General features: G+C 44.3%; 1 protein-coding gene across 1 annotated transcript; it reads left to right on the top strand.

Annotated features, from left to right (window-relative positions):
* The first annotated feature begins 7,974 nt into the window (after positions 1 to 7,974).
* On the top strand, positions 7,975 to 20,849 carry adamts1 (ADAM metallopeptidase with thrombospondin type 1 motif, 1). The gene is made up of 9 exons (XM_079581938.1): positions 7,975 to 9,033; positions 11,704 to 12,044; positions 13,170 to 13,302; positions 13,383 to 13,638; positions 14,992 to 15,193; positions 16,466 to 16,652; positions 18,515 to 18,687; positions 19,687 to 19,862; positions 20,020 to 20,849. Exons 1-9 carry the CDS (start codon positions 8,430 to 8,432, stop codon positions 20,741 to 20,743), a joined length of 2,796 nt encoding a protein of 931 aa, XP_079438064.1. The 5' UTR covers positions 7,975 to 8,429; the 3' UTR covers positions 20,744 to 20,849.

Here is a 20,849-nt window from a genome sequence, read left to right as displayed (position 1 = left end):
TGTAAGCAGCGTGTCTTTTTCTAGCCATCCACATGAGATATATGTACATAAAAACTATATATTTAACATCCTGAGTCAGTCTGTTGTCTTTATTGGAGTGGTTTCTATCCTTTTTTTTTTAAACCTTTTCTAGAGCTTCTTGGCCTTATTCTAGAGTGGCTCTAGACTTTTCTACTAATACTAAGTGTCATCACTGAACTACAATTTCACTAAAATAACACATTTTATATGTGATTTAACCACTCGACCACATCAGGACACAGAGTTTCGTTGTCATGTGTTTATTTTACTTTACTTAGCAGATGCAACGTCAATTTTGTTCATATTAAGGTCATTTAATGACTCTGGTCGCCCGTGATCGGAAGATGGTGAGTTCAAACCTCAGTCAGACTCCTCAGCTCTGACCAGAGTGTCCAGGTGGGTGCAGAGCAGATGAGCAGGTCCCCCAGACCCAGACCTGGATATTCTGCGCACCAGGCAGAATATCCAGTGTCTGGACTGTCCTAAAGTGCGTGATTTTTATTACTAAGTGTCATCACTAAACTACAATTTCACTAAAATAACACAGCTCTCAGAACCATCACAGGCTCAAGTCAAACTAAATCAGGTGGGACTTGATCCAAGAACCTCAGACAACACAACATTTTATAAGTCCTGTGATTTAACCACTCGACCACATCAGGACACAGAGTTTCGTTGTCATGTGTTTATTTTACTTTACTTAGCAGATGCAACGTCAATTTTGTTCATATTAAGGTCATTTAATGACTCTGGTTCCTGAACGTCAGTAGCTCAGTGATTAGAGCTCCTGGTTGTAATACGATCCAAAGGCTGTCAGTTCGATTCCCGCTGTTTCTCACAGAAAGTAGTGATGTTATAGTGTTACTAAATTTCAATTGGACAGCGGCAGGTGGGATTCGAACCCACGACCACAGGGCAGAAGAGTCTTCTTAAAGCCCTGTGCTAGAACCACTGGACCACATCAGCACACTCTCTCTCACTGTTATGACTTTATTTGACTTTACTTAACAGATGCACAGTTCATTTTATTCTGATTAATCACGTTGAGGCCGTTCTTTGCTAAACGGCAGTAGCTCAGTGGTTAGAGCTCTTGGTTCTAATGGTGTCGTCTTTAATCCAAAGGCTGTCAGTTCGATTCCCGTTTCTTCCCACGTGGAAGCGGTTGGTTTCAGTCTTACGAAACTTCTGTTTCTCACACAGAGGTGAAAGCAACAGTAAACAGACACAGCTGGGACTTGAACCACCGACCTCAGGGTTGAAGAAGCTCCGTAAAGCCCTGTATCTGAACCGCTCGACCACATGAGCTGCTGTTCAGACTCACTGTCTTGAGTTTGTTAAACTTCACTGAATCTGGACTTCGATTCGCTGAGATCAATGACGTTTAAAGACTGTACTTTGACCTGGCAGTAGCTCAGTGAGTAGAGCGTGTGTTCACTTGCGTGTCGTCTGTGAACCAAATGTTATTGGTTCAATTCCTGCTCTCTCAGACACTGCTCTGTATCCTGAAGTTAGTGAACAGGTCCTCCTTTATACTGAAGAAACCGTTGATTCAATTAGTGATCACGAAGACACTGTGACCGACAGAACTAAGTATTAGAACCCATTGAGGCTCCTGTCGGGTTAAATTCGTCGTACGAGCTGCAGGTTGGAGGTGGCCTTAGCTCAGGGACTAGAGGATGGGTGTAAACGCCCTGTGTCGCCCGTGATCTGAAGATGGTGAGTTCAAACCTCAGTCAGACTCCTCAGCTCTGACCAGAGTGTCCAGGTGGGTGCAGAGCAGATGAGCAGGTCCCCCAGACAGTCCAGACACTGGATATTCTGCCTGGTGCGCAGCACCAGGCAGAATATCCAGTGTCGGGACTGTCCTAAAGTGAGTGATTTTTATTACTAAGTGTCATCACTAAACTACAATTTCACTAAAATAACACAGCTCTCAGAACCATCCCAGGCTCAAGTCAAACTGAATCAGGTGGGACTTGATCCAAGAACCTCAGAGAACACAACATTTTATAAGTCCTGTGATTTAACCACTCGACCACATCAGGACACAGAGTTTCGTTGTCATGTCTTTATTTTACTTTACTTAGCAGATGCAACGTCAATTTTGTTCATATTAACGTCATTTAATGACTCTGGTTCCTGAACGTCAGTAGCTCAGTGATTAGAGCTCCTGGTTGTATTTGTGTCGTTTACGATCCAAAGGTTGTCAGTTCGATTCCCGCTGTTTCTCACAGAAAGTAGTAATGTTATAGTGTTACTAAATTTCAATTGGACAGACTTGAAAGCAGCAGGTGGGATTCGAACCCACGACCACAGGGCAGAAGAGTCTTCTTAAAGCCCTGTGCTAGAACCACTGGACCACATCAGCACACTCTCTCTCACTGTTATGACTTTATTTGACTTTACTTAACAGATGCACAGTTCATTTTATTCTGATTAATCACGTTGAGGCCGTTCTTTGCTAAACGGCAGTAGCTCAGTGGTTAGAGCTCTTGGTTCTAATGGTGTCGTCTTTAATCCAAAGGCTGTCAGTTCGATTCCCGTTTCTTCCCACATGGAAGCGGTTGGTTTCAGTCTTACGAAACTTCTGTTTCTCACACAGAGGTGAAAGCAACAGTAAACAGACACAGCGGGAACTTGAACCACCGACCTCTGGGTTGAAGAAGCTCCTTAAAGCCCTGTATCTGAACCGCTCGACCACATGAGCTGCTGTTCAGACTCACTGTCATGAGTTTGTTAAACTTCACTGAATCTGGACTTCGTTTCGCTGAGATCAATGACGTTTAAAGACTGTACTTTGACCTGGCAGTAGCTCAGTGAGTAGAGCGTGTGTTCACTTGTGTGTCGTCTCTGAACCAAATGTTATGGGTTCAATTCCTGCTCTCTCAGACACTGCTCTGTATCCTGGAGTTAGTGAACAGGTCCTCCTTTATACTGAAGAAACCGTTGATTCAATTAGTGATCACGAAGACACTGTGACCGACAGAACTAAGTATTAGAACCCATTGAGGCTCCTGTCGGGTTAAATTCGTCGTACGCGCTCCAGGTTGGAGGTGGCCTTAGCTCAGGGACTAGAGGATGGGTGTAAACGCCCTGTGTCGCCCGTGATCTGAAGATGTGAGTTCAAACCTCAGTCAGACTCCTCAGCTCTGTCCAGGTGGGTGCAGGTCCCCCAGACAGTCCCGACACTGGATATTCTGCCTGGTGCGCAGCACCAGGCAGAATATCCAGTGTCGGGACTGTCCTAAAGTGAGTGATTTTTATTACTAAGTGTCATCACTAAACTACAATTTCACTAAAATAACACAGCTCTCAGAACCATCACAGGCTCAAGTCAAACTGAATCAGGTGGGACTTGATCCAAGAACCTCAGAGAACACAACATTTTATAAGTCCTGTGATTTAACCACTCGACCACATCAGGACACAGAGTTTCGTTGTCATGTGTTTATTTTACTTTACTTAGCAGATGCAACGTCAATTTTGTTCATATTAACGTCATTTAATGACTCTGGTTCCTGAACGTCAGTAGCTCAGTGATTAGAGCTCTTGGTTGTAATTGTGTCGTTTAAAATCCAAAGGCTGTCAGATCGATTCCCGCTGTTTCTCACAGAAAGTAGTAATGTTATAGTGTTACTAAATTTCAATTGGACAGACTTGAAAGCAGCAGGTGGGATTCGAACCCACGACCACAGGACAGAAGAGTCGTCTTAAAGCCCTGTGCTAGAACCACTGGACCACATCAGCACAGTTTCTCTCACTGTTATGACTTTATTTGACTTTACTTAACAGATGCACAGTTCATTTTATTCTGATTAATCACGTTGAGGCCTTTCTTTGCTAAACGGCAGTAGCTCAGTGGTTAGAGCTCTTGGTTCTAATGGTGTCGTCTTTAAGCCAAAGGCTGTAAGTTCGATTCCCGTTTCTTCCCACGTGGCAGCGCTTCTTTTGAGTCTTACGAAACTTCTGTTTCTCACACAGAGGTGAAAGCAACAGTAAACAGACACAGTGGGGACTTGAACCACCGACCTCAGGGTTGAAGAAGCTCCTTAAAGCTCTGTATCTGAACCGCTCGACCACATGAGCTGCTGTTCAGTCTCACTGTCATGAGTTTGTTAAACTTCACTGAATCTGGACTTCGTTTCGCTGAGATCAATGACATTTAAAGACTGTACTTTGACCTGGCAGTAGCTCAGTGAGTAGAGTGTGTCTTCACTTGTGTGTCGTCTCTGAACCAAATGTTATGGGTTCAATTCCTGCTCTCTCAGACACTGCTCTGTATCCTGGAGTTAGTGAACAGGTCCTCCTTTATACTGAAGAAACCGTTGATTCAATTAGTGATCACGAAGACACTGTGACCGACAGAACTAAGTATTAGAACCCATTGAGGCTCCTGTCGGGTTAAATTCGTCGTACGCGCTCAGGGACTAGAGGATGGGTGTAAACGCCCTGTGTCGCCCGTGATCTGAAGATGTGAGTTCAAACCTCAGTCAGACTCCTCAGCTCTGTCCAGGTGGGTGCAGGTCCCCCAGACAGTCCAGACACTGGATACTCTGCCTGGTGCGCAGCACCAGGCAGAATATCCAGTGTCGGGACTGTCCTAAAGTGAGTGATTTTTATTACTAAGTGTCATCACTAAACTACAATTTCACTAAAATAACAGAGCTCTCAGAACCATCACAGGCTCAAGTCAAACTGAATCAGGTGGGACTTGATCCAAGAACCTCAGAGAACACAACATTTTATAAGTCCTGTGATTTAACCACTCGACCACATCAGGACACAGAGTTTCGTTGTCATGAGTTTATTTTACTTTACTTAGCAGATGCAACGTCAATTTTGTTCATATTAACGTCATTTAAAGGAATAGGCCACCGTTTTTACATACTAAGATATGTACTTACCTCACTTTAGACGTGTTAATATATCCCCGTCTGGTCTTTGTCCGTGCGCTCTGTCAGGCAAACGGAGCACATACGCAGCCTCTCCCACATGTCATATAGCTCCAAAAAAGCTCACGATAGAAGCTACCAAGCTCTTCCACGTGTTCCCTATTTAAATAAAGTTACGTGAAGTGTTTTCATGCGAAGTATATTTACCCAGAAATGTAGCATGTCGATTTTATAAGCAAATAAAAAGGGGGACTATATTGTGAGGCGTAATGATACGAGGAGCAAAACGTCCGCGCAGTAACTCCTAAAGACTTCCCCCGCTCACTTCCGTCAATAACCTTGGAGCCGAGGAGCCGTCCATCTGGAGCCGAGGTGGAGCTGAGGTGGAGCCCAGCCGGGCCGGAGGAGCGAGAAACGGAACATCCGAACACCTGCACGCAGCCCGTCTTTGAGGGTCCGGCGCGGGGCAGAACAGGACCCGCCCCCAAAATATGAGACACAGAAATACCAAATGAACTTGAAAATGTTTCATTATTGCACCGACTCAAATGTTTTGCAATAGATTTATTTGGGAAAGTTTGATTTCAAGGGAAGTTTTAAACAAATATTTTGACAATTTATTTTTTCCAGAGGGATTTTATAATATTTAATTCCTAACCTGATTTGAGTTTTTAATGATAATCTATTTAAAAAAAAATATTACAGACTCAAACTGAAAGGTCATTTTAGAGCTAAACAAGGCCCCAGAAAAAGTCTTAGTAATTAATATGTCACAAAATAAAACGGGAAGTGTTGGGCATTTGTATGTATAAAAGATGTGCCTTTATTGATCTCACGATGGACACATTTACTTGTTATTTTCAGCTTTTAGAAACACAAATAGGCAGGAAATGTGAGAAAAATAAACAAAAAACAATTGAATAGTAAAACAGTGGGATCTTATGTAAAATGACGACCAAGGACTTTGTGGGGAAAAAAGCATAAATAGTAACAACATGGTAGTTAAAGATGGAGCTCGTGCCATTTAGTCTATTCCAACGTAACTTTTTACAACAATTTACTGACAATACACTTAAAGGTACAGGCTTCAAATATGGTGAGACTAAATAATCATTGTGCTCTGCCTAAAACTAGGCATTTCAATCGGCTTGTTGCACAATGTGGCTACGTGGCTAGTTCCTCTGAGCTGAAGCTGTGGGCGCCAGTACTTCCTGTCCGTATTCATTTCCATTAAGATTAGCTCAGACCAGTGAGTTTCTGGTAGAAATATTTCCATATAGGAGACGTTTATGTTTGTGAGGATCAGGGAGTTTGTCTTGAAGCTAAAGGCTAATTTCACCTCTTAACTCCCGCCTGAACCGAGAGGATCTTTTCTCCTCACGTCATCAGATTTTTATTTTTTTTTTGGTCACTTTTTTGTCAATTTTTGGTCACATTTTATTTATTTTTTCGTCAATTTTTCATCACATTTTTGTAATTTTTTTTGTCACATTTTGTCATATTTTTGTAATTTTTTGGTCATTTTTTTGTTACATTTTTGTCACATTTTTGTAATTTTTTGGTCATTTTTTGGTCATTTTTTGGTCATTTTTTTGTCACATTTTTGTAATTTTTTGGTCATTTTTTTGTCACATTTTTGTAATTTTTTGGTCATTTTTTGGTCATTTTTCTTCAATTTTTTGTCATTTTCTTGTGACATTTTTGTGACATTTTTGCCACATTTCCATCATTGTTTTCGTCGAGAAAATGTGCTCGGTTCAGGTGGGAGTTAAGGGGTTAATGCATTACACTACTTGAAATAGTGCCTTTATATATATATTTTTCATAGCATGTTAGCCTTTAGCTAGCATGTTAGCCTTTAGCTAACATGCTAACGTGTCTCCTCTGAACTCGGTACATCATGATTTGAACACACAGTAAATGATCATCTACCGGGAACTCACCGCCCACAACATAATCTTTAGAAAATATGATTGTTATACCAGGAAAAGAAAACAGACAGGAAGTCCAGGCGCTCACACCTTCAGGTCAGAGGAACTAGCATAGCCACACCGTGCAACAAGCCGATTGGCCCAATGAAAGAAGAATATTCCACCCGAATCTAAATGTCTATGTCACTACAAGATTAAAGGTTATTCAATTACTGTAACTGAGGCCAAATCAGATGCAATTGGAAGTCAAACATTGATTTGAAACAAACAAACAAACAAACAAACAAACAAACAAACAAACAAACAAACAAACAAACAAACCATGAACTAAGTACCCATTAGATTGGATTTGTGTTTTTATATGAACCACTTTTTTGGCCAACCCATTTTTTCACTTCGTTAAGGTATATATAATAAAGTTATAATAGAATATAAATGAACTGCACTGTCAAACCACTAAACCACTGTTTTGTGGGGGGGGGGGTCCACCAAGATAGTTTGTACCCAGTGCTACGCCCCTGAACAGACTATAATAAACATGTTACGGTCAGTGTTAGCAGCTTTCTCAAACTTCAAACTCTCCTTCCCTCCAAACAAACGCGACACAACAGCGCCACCTGCTGCCCAAACCCTACACTACCCCAGTAATCTTTAAAAAGCCCAATCACCTATTTCTGGCGTTAGCGCTCCCTCTACCGGACAAACGGCGCATCACAACAAGCGCCTTTTTCACTCCAAGTTTTCTTAAGGTGGACTGGCGGAGTTAGAGCATCATGGATTCACTAAAATACGCTTTTCAATCAACTGAATCTCTCTGTATCAAACCCTGCTGCTTTCAAACTGTCTTAATGTGTCACTTTGCGTCATTTTGGACACGGAGGAGCTGCGCGCGAGGCTTTTGCGTCTAAACGTCGATCTAAAACGCGGGGATTTTTTCCAATAATGTGCGACACACTCATAAAACAGATCCGACTGAGGACTTTTATTGTGTTTTCTGTCGCGCGCACCGTGTGTCCGGGTCGCTCCGCGGTGATACAGCGCGCAGAAACGCCGTGCGTAAAAGGCAGGGAAAGACCCCTCCTCCTCCTCCTCGTGCGCCGCGCTCTCGCTGTGATAGATGACTCTGGCGCGGCTCCAGTTCGCTGCTTGCGTCCGAAAGTTGGATCAAAGAGTCCCGGAGGAGGGAAGAAAAAAAAAAAAAAAAGAGGAGAGAGGGGGTGGTCTCGTGGCAGGGGGAGAGGGATATAAGCGCGAGCTCGGGAGAGATTTTAACGCAAAAGACAAGCGATACCGAACTGCGAAGTTTTCAAAGAACTTGCCACGAAATTTAAAAAGAGAACTTGGAATTAACATTTTTTAAGCATTTTATTTCCAATTCCCTGCACATGTTATTTGCCTGCACTGGATTTGATTCACTTAAAGAGACGTTATTAGGATATTGCACCTTTTTATCAAGTCTCGCGCTATCATTTTGCAGACTTTTGTGGCTCTGTGGTTTTGTTAGACAGAGCAGCACCCGCGTCAAAGAGTCTCGGGGAGAGATTTTGCAAACCGGAGCCGGGACTCGCTGAAATCGGAGGGGAAAATGTGGCTTTTACGCGTCGTTTTATCGGCGAGTTTGTGCGTCACGGCGGCGCAGCGGAGCGACTGGGAGCGCGGCGAAGTGAGGCCGGTGCGGCTCGAGCCAAGAGCGGCGGGTCTGACCCCCGAGGAGCGGGAGAAGGAGGCGGAGATGAGGGTCTACCGGCTGGACGTGTTCGGGGAGCGGATAACCCTGACGCTGGAGCCGGACCGCACGTTCCTCGCGCCCGGCTTCGTCTTCCACGTCGTCGGCGGGGAGAGGCACGCGCAGCCCGCAGCGGAGCCCGAGCGGGAGTGCTTCTACGCGGGGGAGGTGAGCGGCGACGCGCGCTCCTCCGCCGCGCTCAACCTGTGCCACGGGCTGCGGGGCGGATTTTACCACGCGGGACGGGAGTACTTCATCCAGCCGCGCAACGAGAGCGACTACGAGCGCGCGCGGGACGAGGACGCGCACGTGGTGAGGCGCTGGTGGAGGAGAGGGAGCGAGGAGGCGAGGGCGGCGGCGGCGGCTGCCCAGGAGGGAGGCTCGAAGTGCGGGGTCAACGAGGACGAAGCGCGGGTGCCAAAGAACCTGGAGGAGAGCGGAGCGGCTAATGCGGAACAGACAGGTGAGGGGCGCGCGCTGAGTCTGCACAGCCTGCTTTTACTACAGTTTACTCCAGTGCAGCTTTACCCAAATCTGAAAGGCTGCAGCCTCCAGTGTAACGCCGCATTTGAAAGCTAAGACCTACAAAACGCATTTACACTGATCTTTATCCATGCGTCGTAGTGACTTTTTCCGCACTTTTTGTTGTTGCTTTCTGTCACTTTTATATCACTTTCCTGTAACTCTTTTTTCTTACGTTTTCAACACTTTAATGTCACGTTTTCATCTTTTTTTGTTACGTTTACGTCACACATTTTTAGCAATTTTTCCGCACTTCTTTTTGTTGCTTTCTGTCACTTTTATGTCACTTTTCTGTTACTCTTTTGTCGCTTTTCTTTCTCACGTTTTCAACACTTTTATGTCACGTTTTCATCTCTTTTTGTTGCGTTTACGTCACGCATTTTTGCCAATTTTTCCATCACTTTTGTTGCATTTTCTGTCTCGTTTTCGTCGCCATTTTAACACTTTTTTTTCCCAAGAAGCTTTTAGATTTGGGTAAAGCCAAACTGGGGAAAACGTGCTCGGTTCAGGTGGGGGATATGGTATGGTTTGTAGTGTACAGGCTTGTGACTATACTACTATACACAGGCAACTAGAGCCGGGCCAGTTTCAGTTTCGGACGTGATGTCACGAGGTGGGGGCGTGGCTTTCACTTTACAGCTGCTCCTCGCTTTACAGACACACAGAAGTGAAGTTAGTGGGAAGTGTTATTATGTTACTGCTGACTTCCTGTGTGTCACTAATGCTCGGGGAGGCCGGGGAGATCGGGGCAGCCCGGAGGTAACCGGAGCCCGGTGGAGTCGGGGCGGAGAGCTCCTGGTACCGGAGGGAAGCAGGATTTACTCAGGCTCAGTGTGTGGAATGTGGAGCACGTCTCAAACTGCTGCTGTTGGGCTTAATGTGGCGAAATATGACAACATTGCACTGAAGTCTGGACAATGATTCACATTTCAATCACGAGCTAGTTTGGTGAGAGCAGAGAGTTTACGCTGCATCTGCTCCTGAATGTGTCAAATCACATTGTTTCTCCCACAAAATGACACTAAATGTGAATGAATGTTTACCCTTGGACAAGATCATATTAAAAGTGCTGTTTGGGAGATATGCAAATGTACAATATCGAGTTTGTCTCCAATGCCAAGAAGTGTGGGGGGAAAAAAAGGAAAAAACAAACAAAACAAAAAAGGAATTGGAAGGGAAAATTTGGGGAAACAAATGGAGAAGAAAAATCAAGAAAAAAAATGGAAAAAATAGGGAAATAAAGTGAGGAAAAAATCTGGAGAAAAAAAATGGGAATAAAGTGTAAAATATAGAGGGAAAAAATAACGAACAAATGGGAAAAGTAGGGAAAGAATTGGGAAAGAATAGGAGAAAAAAAATTGGAATATGGGGGAAAAAATTGGAAGAAAAAATAGGGAAGAAATGAGGAAATAATTTGGAAAAAACTGGGAAAAAATTGGGAAAAAATAAAGAAAAGCATTGGGAAAAGTAGGGAAAAAATTGGGAAAGAATAAAGAAAAAATTTGGAATATAGGGGGAAAAATTGAATAAAAAATAGGGGGAAAAATTAGGAAAAACTTGGGAAAAATAAAGAAAAAAATGTGAAAGAAGAGGGAAAAAAATATGGAAAAATTGGGAAGAATAAAGAAAAAAATTGGGAGTATAGGGGAAAAATTGGAAGAAAAAATAGGGAAGAAATGAGGAAATAATCGGGAAAAAACTGGGAAGAAATTGGGAAAAAATTAAGAAAAGCATTGGGAAAAGTAGGGGAAAATTGGGAAAGAATAGGAGAAAAAATGGGAATAAATGGAGGAAAAAATTGGTAAGAATAAAGAAAAAATTTGGAATATAGGGGGGGAAAAATGAAGAAAAAATGAGGAAAAGATTTGGAAAAAACTTGGGAAAAATAAAGAAAAAAAAGGGAAAGAATAGGGAAAAAAATAGGGAAAAATTGGGAAGAATAAAGAAAAAAAAATGGAATATAGGGAAGAAATTGGAAGAAAAAATAGGGAAGAAATTAGGAAATAATCGTGAAAAAACTGGGAAGAAATTGGAGGAAAAAAATAAAGACAAGTATTGGGAAAAGTGAATTAGTGAAAAAAATTGGGAAAGAACAGGAGAAAAAAATGGGAATAAATGGAGAAAAAATTGGGAAGAATAAAGAAAATATTTGAAATATAGGGGGGAAAAATTGAAGAAAAAATGAGGAAAAGATTTGGGGAAAAAAGAAAAAAATGTGAAAGAATAGGGAAAAAAATAGGGCAAATTTGGGAAGAATAAAGAAAAAAAATGGGAATATAGGGAAAAAATTGGAAGAAAAAATAGGGAAGAAATTAGGAAATAATTGGGGGAAAAATGGGAAGAAATTGGGAAAAAATAAAGAAAGCATTGGGAGAAGTAGTGAAAAAAATGGGGAAAAAATTGGAGAAAAAAATGGGGAAAAAAGAGAGAAGATTGGGAAAAATGAGGGAGAAATGTAGGTAAAAAATAGGGAAAGTGTTTTTTTTCTGTTGGCTCTTTTGTGTCTGTTTAGGACAAGTATCTAAATATAAAAAGTGAAGTTGTTTGTAGAACATTCATCATGAGATCTTCATAGTCGCCGCACACTCTCACACGTCTTCCTGATCTGCAGTTTCCCGCCGGTCCAAGCGCTTCGTGTCCACGCCGCGCTTCCTGGAGATCATGCTGGTGGCGGATCAGTCCATGGCGCAGTTCCACGGCGCCGGGCTCAAGCCGTACCTGCTGACCATCATGGCGGTGGCGTCGCGCCTCTACCGCCACCACAGCATCCACAACTCCATCAGCCTGGCCGTGGTCAAGCTGCTGGTGGTGTACGAGGAGGAGAAGGGCCCGCAGGTGTCCGCCAACGCCGCGCTCACCCTCAGGAACTTCTGTCAGTGGCAGAAGCAGCACAACCCGCCCAGCGACCGCCACCCGGAGCACTACGACACCGCCGTGCTGTTCACCCGGACGGTAAGAGCACAACAAACAGAACAAACAGAACAAACAGAACAAACAGAACAAACATCACGTCTTTCTTTAGTTTGGTTTAATACGGTGATTCTGGAAAAGTGTAGCTTCATAGATCCACCTTTAACAACAAGAGGAAGCCATTTTGAAACACTTTAGAATAACTACACCTTATTTAGCTTTAATCAATGATGAACTAACACTTTATGCATCATGAATAATACTTAATGAAGTATGTGAAGAGCTATTCATCATGAGTGAGGCATTAAAGCAGAACTAAGTAACTTGTTTACCTTAATAAATCCTTCCCGTCGTCCCTCTGGGGGTAATACAAGTGTTAATGGGATTTCATCTCCCCCTGGTGGCCAGAAAACCACAATTGCAACTTCCCTTCCTCAACACACACTAATGGAATCACGAAGAAGAAGATAACAGGCTAATAGGAAAAGCTAATGAGGGGAAAAAAATGAGGAAAATAGGGAAATATTTGGGAAAGAATAGGAGAAAAAAATGGGAATAAATGGAGACAAAATTGGGAAAAATAAAGAAAAAATTTGGAATATGTGGGAAAAAATTGAAGAAAAAATTAGGGGAAAATTTGGAAAACACTGGAGAAAAATAAAGAAAACATTGGGAAAGAATAGGGAAAAAATTTTGGGGGAATTGGGAAGAAATAAAGAAAAAAATTGGGAATATAGGGAAAAAATTGGAAGGAAAAAAAGAGAAGAAATGAGGAAATAATTGGGAAAAAAAAGGGAAGAAATTCGGGGGAAAAGGGAACTATAGGATAACAGATAACAGGCTAATAGGAAAAGCTAACTGTGGGCTAGCACCACTTAAACAGTATTTACATGTTTGAGTGAATAAAATGATCTCCATTGTGTAACTGGATGAACAACATCCCTCTGTCCCTTTGTCTTTTCTGTCAGCGTAGGATTTACTCTCACGGACGATTAATGAGTAAAAAAGCAACATGCAGTGGCGCTTATGGCCTCTAGGGGCATGAGTTAGTTTAAGGCTTTAAGGCTTTAAGGCTGAATAAGGTGTAGTTATTATTAAGAGTCGGATCACTTTATACAAACTTCTCATTTAGCCTCAGTAAACTATAATGTCTCCTTGTGTGTTCAGGACCTGTGCGGCGCTCACTCCTGCGACACTCTGGGAATGGCCGACGTGGGGACGGTGTGTGACCCCGAGCGGAGCTGCTCCATCATCGAGGACGACGGACTCCAGGCGGCCTTCACCGTCGCTCACGAACTGGGTAAGAACAAAGAGACGCTCCAGACGGTCACGTTAAGTCACATGATCGAGTGTTCTAACCTGACCCTGTCCCCCCCCCAGGCCACGTCTTCAACATGCCGCACGACGACGCGCAGCTGTGCTCCGGCGTGAACGGCCCTCACTGGGGCTCCCACATGATGGCGTCCACCCTGTCCAACCTGGACCAGAGCCAGCCGTGGTCGCCGTGCTCCGCCCTCATGATCACCTCCTTCCTGGACAACGGCCACGGCCAGTGCCTCCTGGACAAGCCCGCCCGGCCCCAGGTCCTGCCCCAGAACCTGCCCGGGACGGTCTACGACGCCGACCAGCAGTGCAGGTCAGGAGCCAAGTCGGTTTAGTTAAGGCGGGAAACTACGGGGAGAACGGATTTTTCATTGAGCAGGAAAAAAAACTTACAATACATTTTTCTCTCATATTTATATCAGAAATCTACAGCAGAAGTTTCAAGTTGATATCTCTACATTCAAGAAGTTTCCGTATTCACCTGCTGTGTCTTCTTAACCCCTTAACTCCCACCTGAACCGAGCACATTTTCTCCAGTTTGGCTTTACCCCAATCCAAAAGCTTCTAGGAAAAAGGTGAGAAAATAGCGACAGAACTGAGACGAAAACAATGATGAAGATGTGACAAAAAAGTGAGAAAACTTAAACTTAGAAGTCAAAAAATTGTCAAAAAAATTACAAAAAATTGACAAAAATATTATGAAAAAGTGGCAAAAATGTCACAAAAATTGAACAAACAAATGACGAAAAAATGATGAAAAAATGATGAAAAAATGATGAAAAAATGATGAAAAAGTGGCAAAAATGTGACAAAAATGTGATACAAAATTGACAAAAAAATGACCCAAAAAAATGACCAAAAAAATGACTAAAAATGATGAAAAATTTGACAAAAATTTACAAAAAATTTACAAAAAATGTACAAAAAATTTACAAAAAATTTACAAAAAATTTACAAAAAATTGACAAAAAATTATGAAAAAATTATGAAAAAGTGGCAAAAATGTGACAAAAAAATTGACAAAAAATGATGAAAAAATGATGAAAAAATGATGAAAAAATGATGAAAAAGTGGCAAAAATGTGACAAAAATGTGATACAAATTTGACAAAAAATTGACAAAAAATTGACGACAAAGGGACAAAAGTGACAAAAAATGTACTATTTGACAAAAAATTAACAAAAAAGTTACAATAATGAGTTGAAACCCCCCCAAAAAATGATGGGAAAAAATGTGAGGAAAAAGATCCATTCAGATGAGTTTTGTAGATCTTAGCTTTCAAATGAGGCGTTACACTGGCCTACAGGATTTGGGTAAAGCTGAACTGGAGAAAATGCTCTCGGTTCAGGCGGGAGTTAAGAGGTTAAAGTGATAGTCTGTGAGTTTGCAGAGTGAGGAGAGTTTGATTGTTGAAAGTAAACAATCAAATCCCTCCCCTCTTTGAACAGAAAGGAGGAGAAAAGTAAATGATCAAGCTCCTCCCCCTCCCTCCTGATTGGACCTGACAGGCTGGTTCACAGGAAAAGCTCGTCTCATTGGTCGACATGGGAGGATACTAGACATTTAGACTTCCAGACAATCACTTTAAGCTTTAATTCTATCTAAAACTCCCCCAGCTGGAGTTGTTGTTGCCATGGTCTGAACCGCCGGTGTCCTCCCCCCTCAGGCTGACCTTCGGAGACGAGTCCCAGCACTGTCCCGACCTCAGCAGCACCTGCGCCGCGCTGTGGTGCACCGTCACCACCTCCAACGGGCTCCTGGTCTGTCAAACCAAGAACTTCCCCTGGGCCGACGGCACCTCCTGTGGCCAGGACAGTTACTGCCTCTCGGGGCAGTGCCTGAGCCGGAGCCAGGCCGCCAAACACCAGGTAACGCCGCTCCCTCCCCCACGCTGCACAACAGCAAACACAAACCTAATTTATTGATAAAAAACAACTGTATACATGTTTTTTTCCATTGAATTGAACGTACAATGTCACTTTCTGATTTTGTGACCATTTGCTGCCACAGAGCGTAATCTAGAAATAAGTACGGATTATGTGTCCTTGATTTGAGTCAGAAATGTCAGGGAATCTGTCCATAAAGTTAAGGAAAAACATCACATTAGGTGTTATGAACTTTATCTCCAATGTCAAGAAATGTAGGGAAAAAAGTGGATGAAATGGGAAAAAAAAGTGTAAAAAAAAAAAAATTGTATGGGAAAAATATTGGGAAAAATTGGGAAAAAATTTAGGAAATAATTGTGAAAAAAAACAAACACAAATCTATCTATTAAACAAAAATATTGCTTCTTCATTGTTATCGAGAAAGTCCCCAAAAACAAAGATGTATGAAAAAGTGGCAAAAAATGTCACAAAAAATTGGCAAAAAAATGACAAACAAATGACGAAAAAATGATGAAAAAATGATGAAAAAGTGGCAAAAATGTGACAAAAATTTGACAAAAAAATGACAAAAAATGACAAAAAAATGATGAAAAAATTGACAAAAAATGACAAAAAAATGATGAAAAAGTGGCAAAAATGGACAAAAAATGGACAAAAAATGGACAAAAAATGGACAAAAAAAAGACAAAAAATGACAAAAAATGATGAAAAAATGATGGAAAAAGTGGCAAAAATGTGACAAAAATTTGATAAAAAATTGACAAAAAATGACAAAAAATGATGAAAAAAGGATGAAAAAGTGGCAAAAATGTGGCAAAAATGTGATAAAAAATTGACAACAAAAGGACAAAAGTGAAAAAAAAATTACTATTTGACAAAAAAAAGTTACAATAATGAGTTGAAAACCCCCCAAAAAATGATGGAAAAAAATGTGAGGAAAAAGATCCATTTAGTTTTGTAGATCTTAGCTTTCAAATGAGGCGTTACACTGGCCAACAGGATTTGGGTAAATCCTGTAGACAGAGATATTCAACAGAGATATTCATTCTTGTCAATATCGTCCGAGACCTAATGGGGGTCTTTATATGAGATTCACCTTATTGAGTAACTCTCTCCGGGTGGCGCCATCTTGTGGTCGTGGCCAAACTGCAGGTGTAACATGACAGTGGCTTTAAGGAAGAGCTTGTGTCTGAATGAGGTGAATCAGTCCCACGATGGCCCCGGCTCATGAGTCCACGCCCTCTCTCTCCTCAGACCCCGGTGAACGGCGGCTGGGGCGTGTGGGGCCCGTGGGGCGACTGCTCGCGCTCCTGCGGCGGCGGCGTGCAGTACTCGTTCCGGAGCTGTGACGCGCCGCTGCCCAAGAACGGAGGCAAGTTCTGCGAAGGCAAGAGGATCCAGTACCGCTCCTGCCACACGGACGCCTGCCCCGACACCAACGGTAACACTGCAGTCTCTGGTGCTGGAATTATACCAGGCAGCAAAACTTTAATCTGGTTTGATAATATGGACACACATGCAGTACTTTGTCATTCAACTTTTATTTACAAATATATGTATATAACAACTGCATTAAATATAGTGTTAACACTTTGAGGCTGCTCTGTTTTGGGGATTCAGCTGTAGAGCGTCAACAATCCAGATTATTTTTCATGATATTTGTACCATAGCGTATTCTATGTTATAACTATGGACACGTGTTATGGCTCGTTTGAAAGGAGAGACTGTGAGCTCTACGTAAGCTAAACAGAGGCTACTTTGATCAAAATCACAGATTTTTTTTCTAGATTCGGAGATAACAGGGGCTTTATGCAACACTCTCCTTTCTGATTTACTCCTCTCTCCTCCTCCCTCCTCTCCTCTCTTCTCTTTCGTCCTCTCTTCTCTTTCCTCCTCTCTTCTCTCCTCTTTCCTCCTCTCTCCTCTCTTCTCTTTCCTCCTCTCCTCTCTCTCCTCCTCTCTCCTCTCTCCTCTTTCGTCCTCTCTTCTCTCTCCTCTCTCTCCTCTTCCCTCCTCTCTTCTCTTTCCTCCTCTCCTCTCTCTCCTCTCTCTCCTCTCTCCTCTTTCGTCCTCTCTTCTCTCTCCTCTCTCTCCTCTTCCCTCCTCTCTTCTCTTTCCTCCTCTCCTCTCTCTCCTCCTCTCTCCTCTCTCCTCTTTCGTCCTCTCTTCTCTCTTCTCTTTCCTCCTCTCTCCTCTCTTCTCTTTCCTCCTCTCCTCTCTCTCCTCTCTCTCCTCTCTCCTCTTTCGTCCTCTCTTCTCTCTCCTCTCTCTCCTCTTCCCTCCTCTCTTCTCTTTCCTCCTCTCCTCTCTCTCCTCCTCTCTCCTCCTCTCCTCTTTCCTCCTCTCCTCTTTCCTCCTCTCTTCTCTTTCCTCCTCTCTCCTCCTCTCCTCTCCTCCTCTCCTCTCTTCTCTTTCGTCCTCTCTTCTTTCCTCCTCTCTCCTCTCTTCTCTTTCCTCCTCTCCTCCTCTCTCCTCTCTTCTCTTTCGTCCTCTCTTCTTCCCTCCTCTCTTCTCTTTCCTCCTCTCCTCTCTCTCCTCCTCTCTCCTCCTCTCCTCTTTCCTCCTCTCTTCTCTTTCCTCCTCTCCTCTCTCTCCTCCTCTCTCCTCCTCTCCTCTTCCCTCCTCTCTTCTCTTTCCTCCTCTCCTCTCTCTCCTCCTCTCTCCTCCTCTCCTCTTTCCTCCTCTCCTCTCTCTTCTCTTTCCTCCTCTCCTCTCTCTCCTCCTCTCCTCTTTCCTCCTCTCCTCCTCTCCTCTTTCCTCCTCTCCTCTCTCTCCTCCTCTCTCCTCCTCTCCTCTTTCCTCCTCTCTTCTCTTTAGTCCTCTCTTCTCTTTCCTCCTCTCTCCTCCTCTCCTCTCTTCTCTTTCGTCCTCTCTTCTCTTTCCTCTCCTCTCCTATATATCTTATATCCATGTTTCCTTCTGAATATATATAATAAAATGCCAAGAACAAAGGGGCGGCCATTTTGAATAATTTAAAATACATTGAAAATAAAGAAACTCCGATACATAAAGTGTCTCCAAACTTTTGACGGTACTGTAGTAAAAATGTACTCTGCCCCCGGCGCTCACGTGGCTGCCGTGTTTACCTCCGTTGCTAAGCGACCGCGCCTCCGCCGCCGTCTGAAGTCTGTGTCAGTTTGCCGTGACATTTAGCGCAACACGGTGAGCGACGCACCTCTAGTCTCCCGGCGACTTCGGGCCGATTAGTGAGAAAGGAGTCGATTATGAAAGATAGAAGTTCTTCCACAAACTGATGATGATGTTCCCATGAGGTCTTTACTCACCGCCTCCCGTCGTCCTCAGGTCTGTCCTTCCGGGAGGAGCAGTGTCTGGTGCACAACGACATGTCGGCGCAGGTGTCTCTGGGCTCGGGCGTGGAGTGGGTGCCCAAGTACGCGGGAGTGTCGCCCAAAGACCGATGCAAGCTGGTGTGCCGCGCCAAGGGGACCGGGTACTTCGTCGTCCTCAAGTCCAAGGTGAGTCCAGGGAGGGGAAGGGGAGGTTCAGCTCAACGAGGAGGAAATGAGAAGAGATGAGGCGAGAGGCTGCAGGAGAAGAGGGGAAACAATGTAAGAGATATCAATATGAAACGTTTGCTGTAGTGGAAGGAAGGAAGGAAGGAAGGAAGGAAGGAAGGAAGGAAGGAAGGAAGGGAAGAAGGAAGGAAGGAAGGAAGGAAGGAAGGAAGGAAGGAAGGGAAGAAGGAAGGAAGGAAGGAAGGAAGGAAGGAAGGGAGGGAAGAAGGAAGGAAGGAAGGAAGGGGTAGAAAGGAAAGACGGAAGGATGGGAAGGGCAGGAAGGAGGAAAGAAGGCAGGAAGGAAGGGAAGAAGGAAGGAAGGAAGGAAGGAAGAAGGGCAGGAAGGAGGAAAGAAGGAAGGAAGGAAGAAAGAAGGACAGGGAGGAAGGAAGGAAGGAAGGAAGGGAAGAAGGAAGGAAGGGAAGAAGGAAGGAAGGAAGAAAGAAGGGCAGGAAGGAGGAAAGAAGGAAGGAAGGGAAGAAGTTATGGCAGGAGGAAGGAAAGAAGGAAGAACACAGAGTCAGGTTTAAATGTATGGTCTCATTTTATGTATTGCAAGTTTTCTGTCATTTCACGTTTTCATATAAAAAAGTGTTTTTATATGTAAAAATGTGTTTTTAGGCATTCAAAACTCAAATAAATCAGGCAAGGCATTATATATTTAAAAATCCTTCACAAAAAAATGATGTTAAAGTATAGTTAAGTACAAGACTGGAAAGGTTGGAGATAATGTCGCTACAATGTGAGGAAAATGGATTTTGATGTTGAATTTACAGTTTCCCATGTAATTCTATGGAGAAACTGTTTGTGCAATAATTAGGCCTTTTATTGTGAAGATGATGTATTATATTTGCTTATGGGTTAAAGTTTATAAGTATATTTCGTTTATAAGTGAATAAACTGGCCCAAAATCAGAAAATCTACAAACACTTTCCTTCTCTCTGTCTCCCCCTGCAGGTGGCGGACGGCACTCCCTGCAGCCCGGACTCCACCTCGGTGTGCGTTCAGGGACAGTGCGTAAAAGCCGGCTGCGACAGGATCATCGGCTCCAGCAAGCGCTTCGACAAGTGCGGCCTGTGCGGCGGCGACGGCTCCACCTGCAAGAAGGTGTCGGGGTCACTGGAGCGAGCCAGGTGGGCGCCATGGCGACTCCATACACGGCTCACGATAACAATCACTTACGATTCATCGATATATTACACAAATATAACCAGCGATACATCATGATTTTAAAGAAACAAAGATTTTTTTCTCTGTGATGACTAAATGTAACGTCCTCTCCCTCCGCAGACCCGGGTACCAGGACGTGGTGACCATCCCGGCCGGCGCCACCCACCTGGACATCAAACAGCGCTCGCCGGGCCACGACAGCAGCTACCTCGCCGTGCGCAAGCCAGACGGCACCTACCTCCTCAACGGCGACTACAAGCTCATGACCATGGAGACGGACATCGCTCTGAAGGGGGCGCTGCTGCGCTACAGCGGCTCGTCCGCCGTGCTGGAGCGCCTGCGCAGCTTCGCGCCGCTGCCCGAGCCGCTGACCGTGCAGGTGCTGTCGGTCGGGGAGGCGCCCAGGCCCAGGGTCAAGTACAGCTACTTCGCGCCGCGGCCGAGCAACAGCGCCAGCGCCAACGGCAGCCGGAAGCAGTCGATCAACGCCATCCGGGAAGTGGGCGGGGCGGAGTGGACTCTGAGGGAGTGGGGGCCGTGCTCCAGGACGTGCGGCGGCGGGAGCCAGCAGCGCGAGGTGGTCTGCCTGGACGCGCACGGCCGGGACTCCAGAGACTGTCCCGAGGAGCTGCGGCCGCTCGGGGGCCGGGCGTGCGCCCCCGCGCCCTGCCCGACGTGGCTGCTGGGGGAGTGGTCGTCCTGCTCCAAGACCTGTGGGCGGGGCTTCAGGAAGAGGCAGCTCCGGTGCATGGGCCACGACGGCCGCGTCATGAGCAACGAGAGCTGCGACTCCAAAGACCGGCCCCGGCCCCTGCTGGAGCTGTGCAGCCCGGGGCCGTGCTAGACCCAGCGCTACGGCGGCCCGGGGGGGCGGGGTCTCACAGTGGGAAATACCGTCACCAGGGAAACAGCTAGGAACCATTTTTAAAAACTACTCACTAAAGCTAGAA

Source organism: Gobius niger (assembly GCF_951799975.1).
Source record: "Gobius niger genome assembly, chromosome: 23".
Classification (NCBI taxonomy): Eukaryota; Metazoa; Chordata; class Actinopteri; order Gobiiformes; family Gobiidae; genus Gobius; species Gobius niger.
This window is presented reverse-complemented; position numbering and strand designations above follow the sequence as displayed.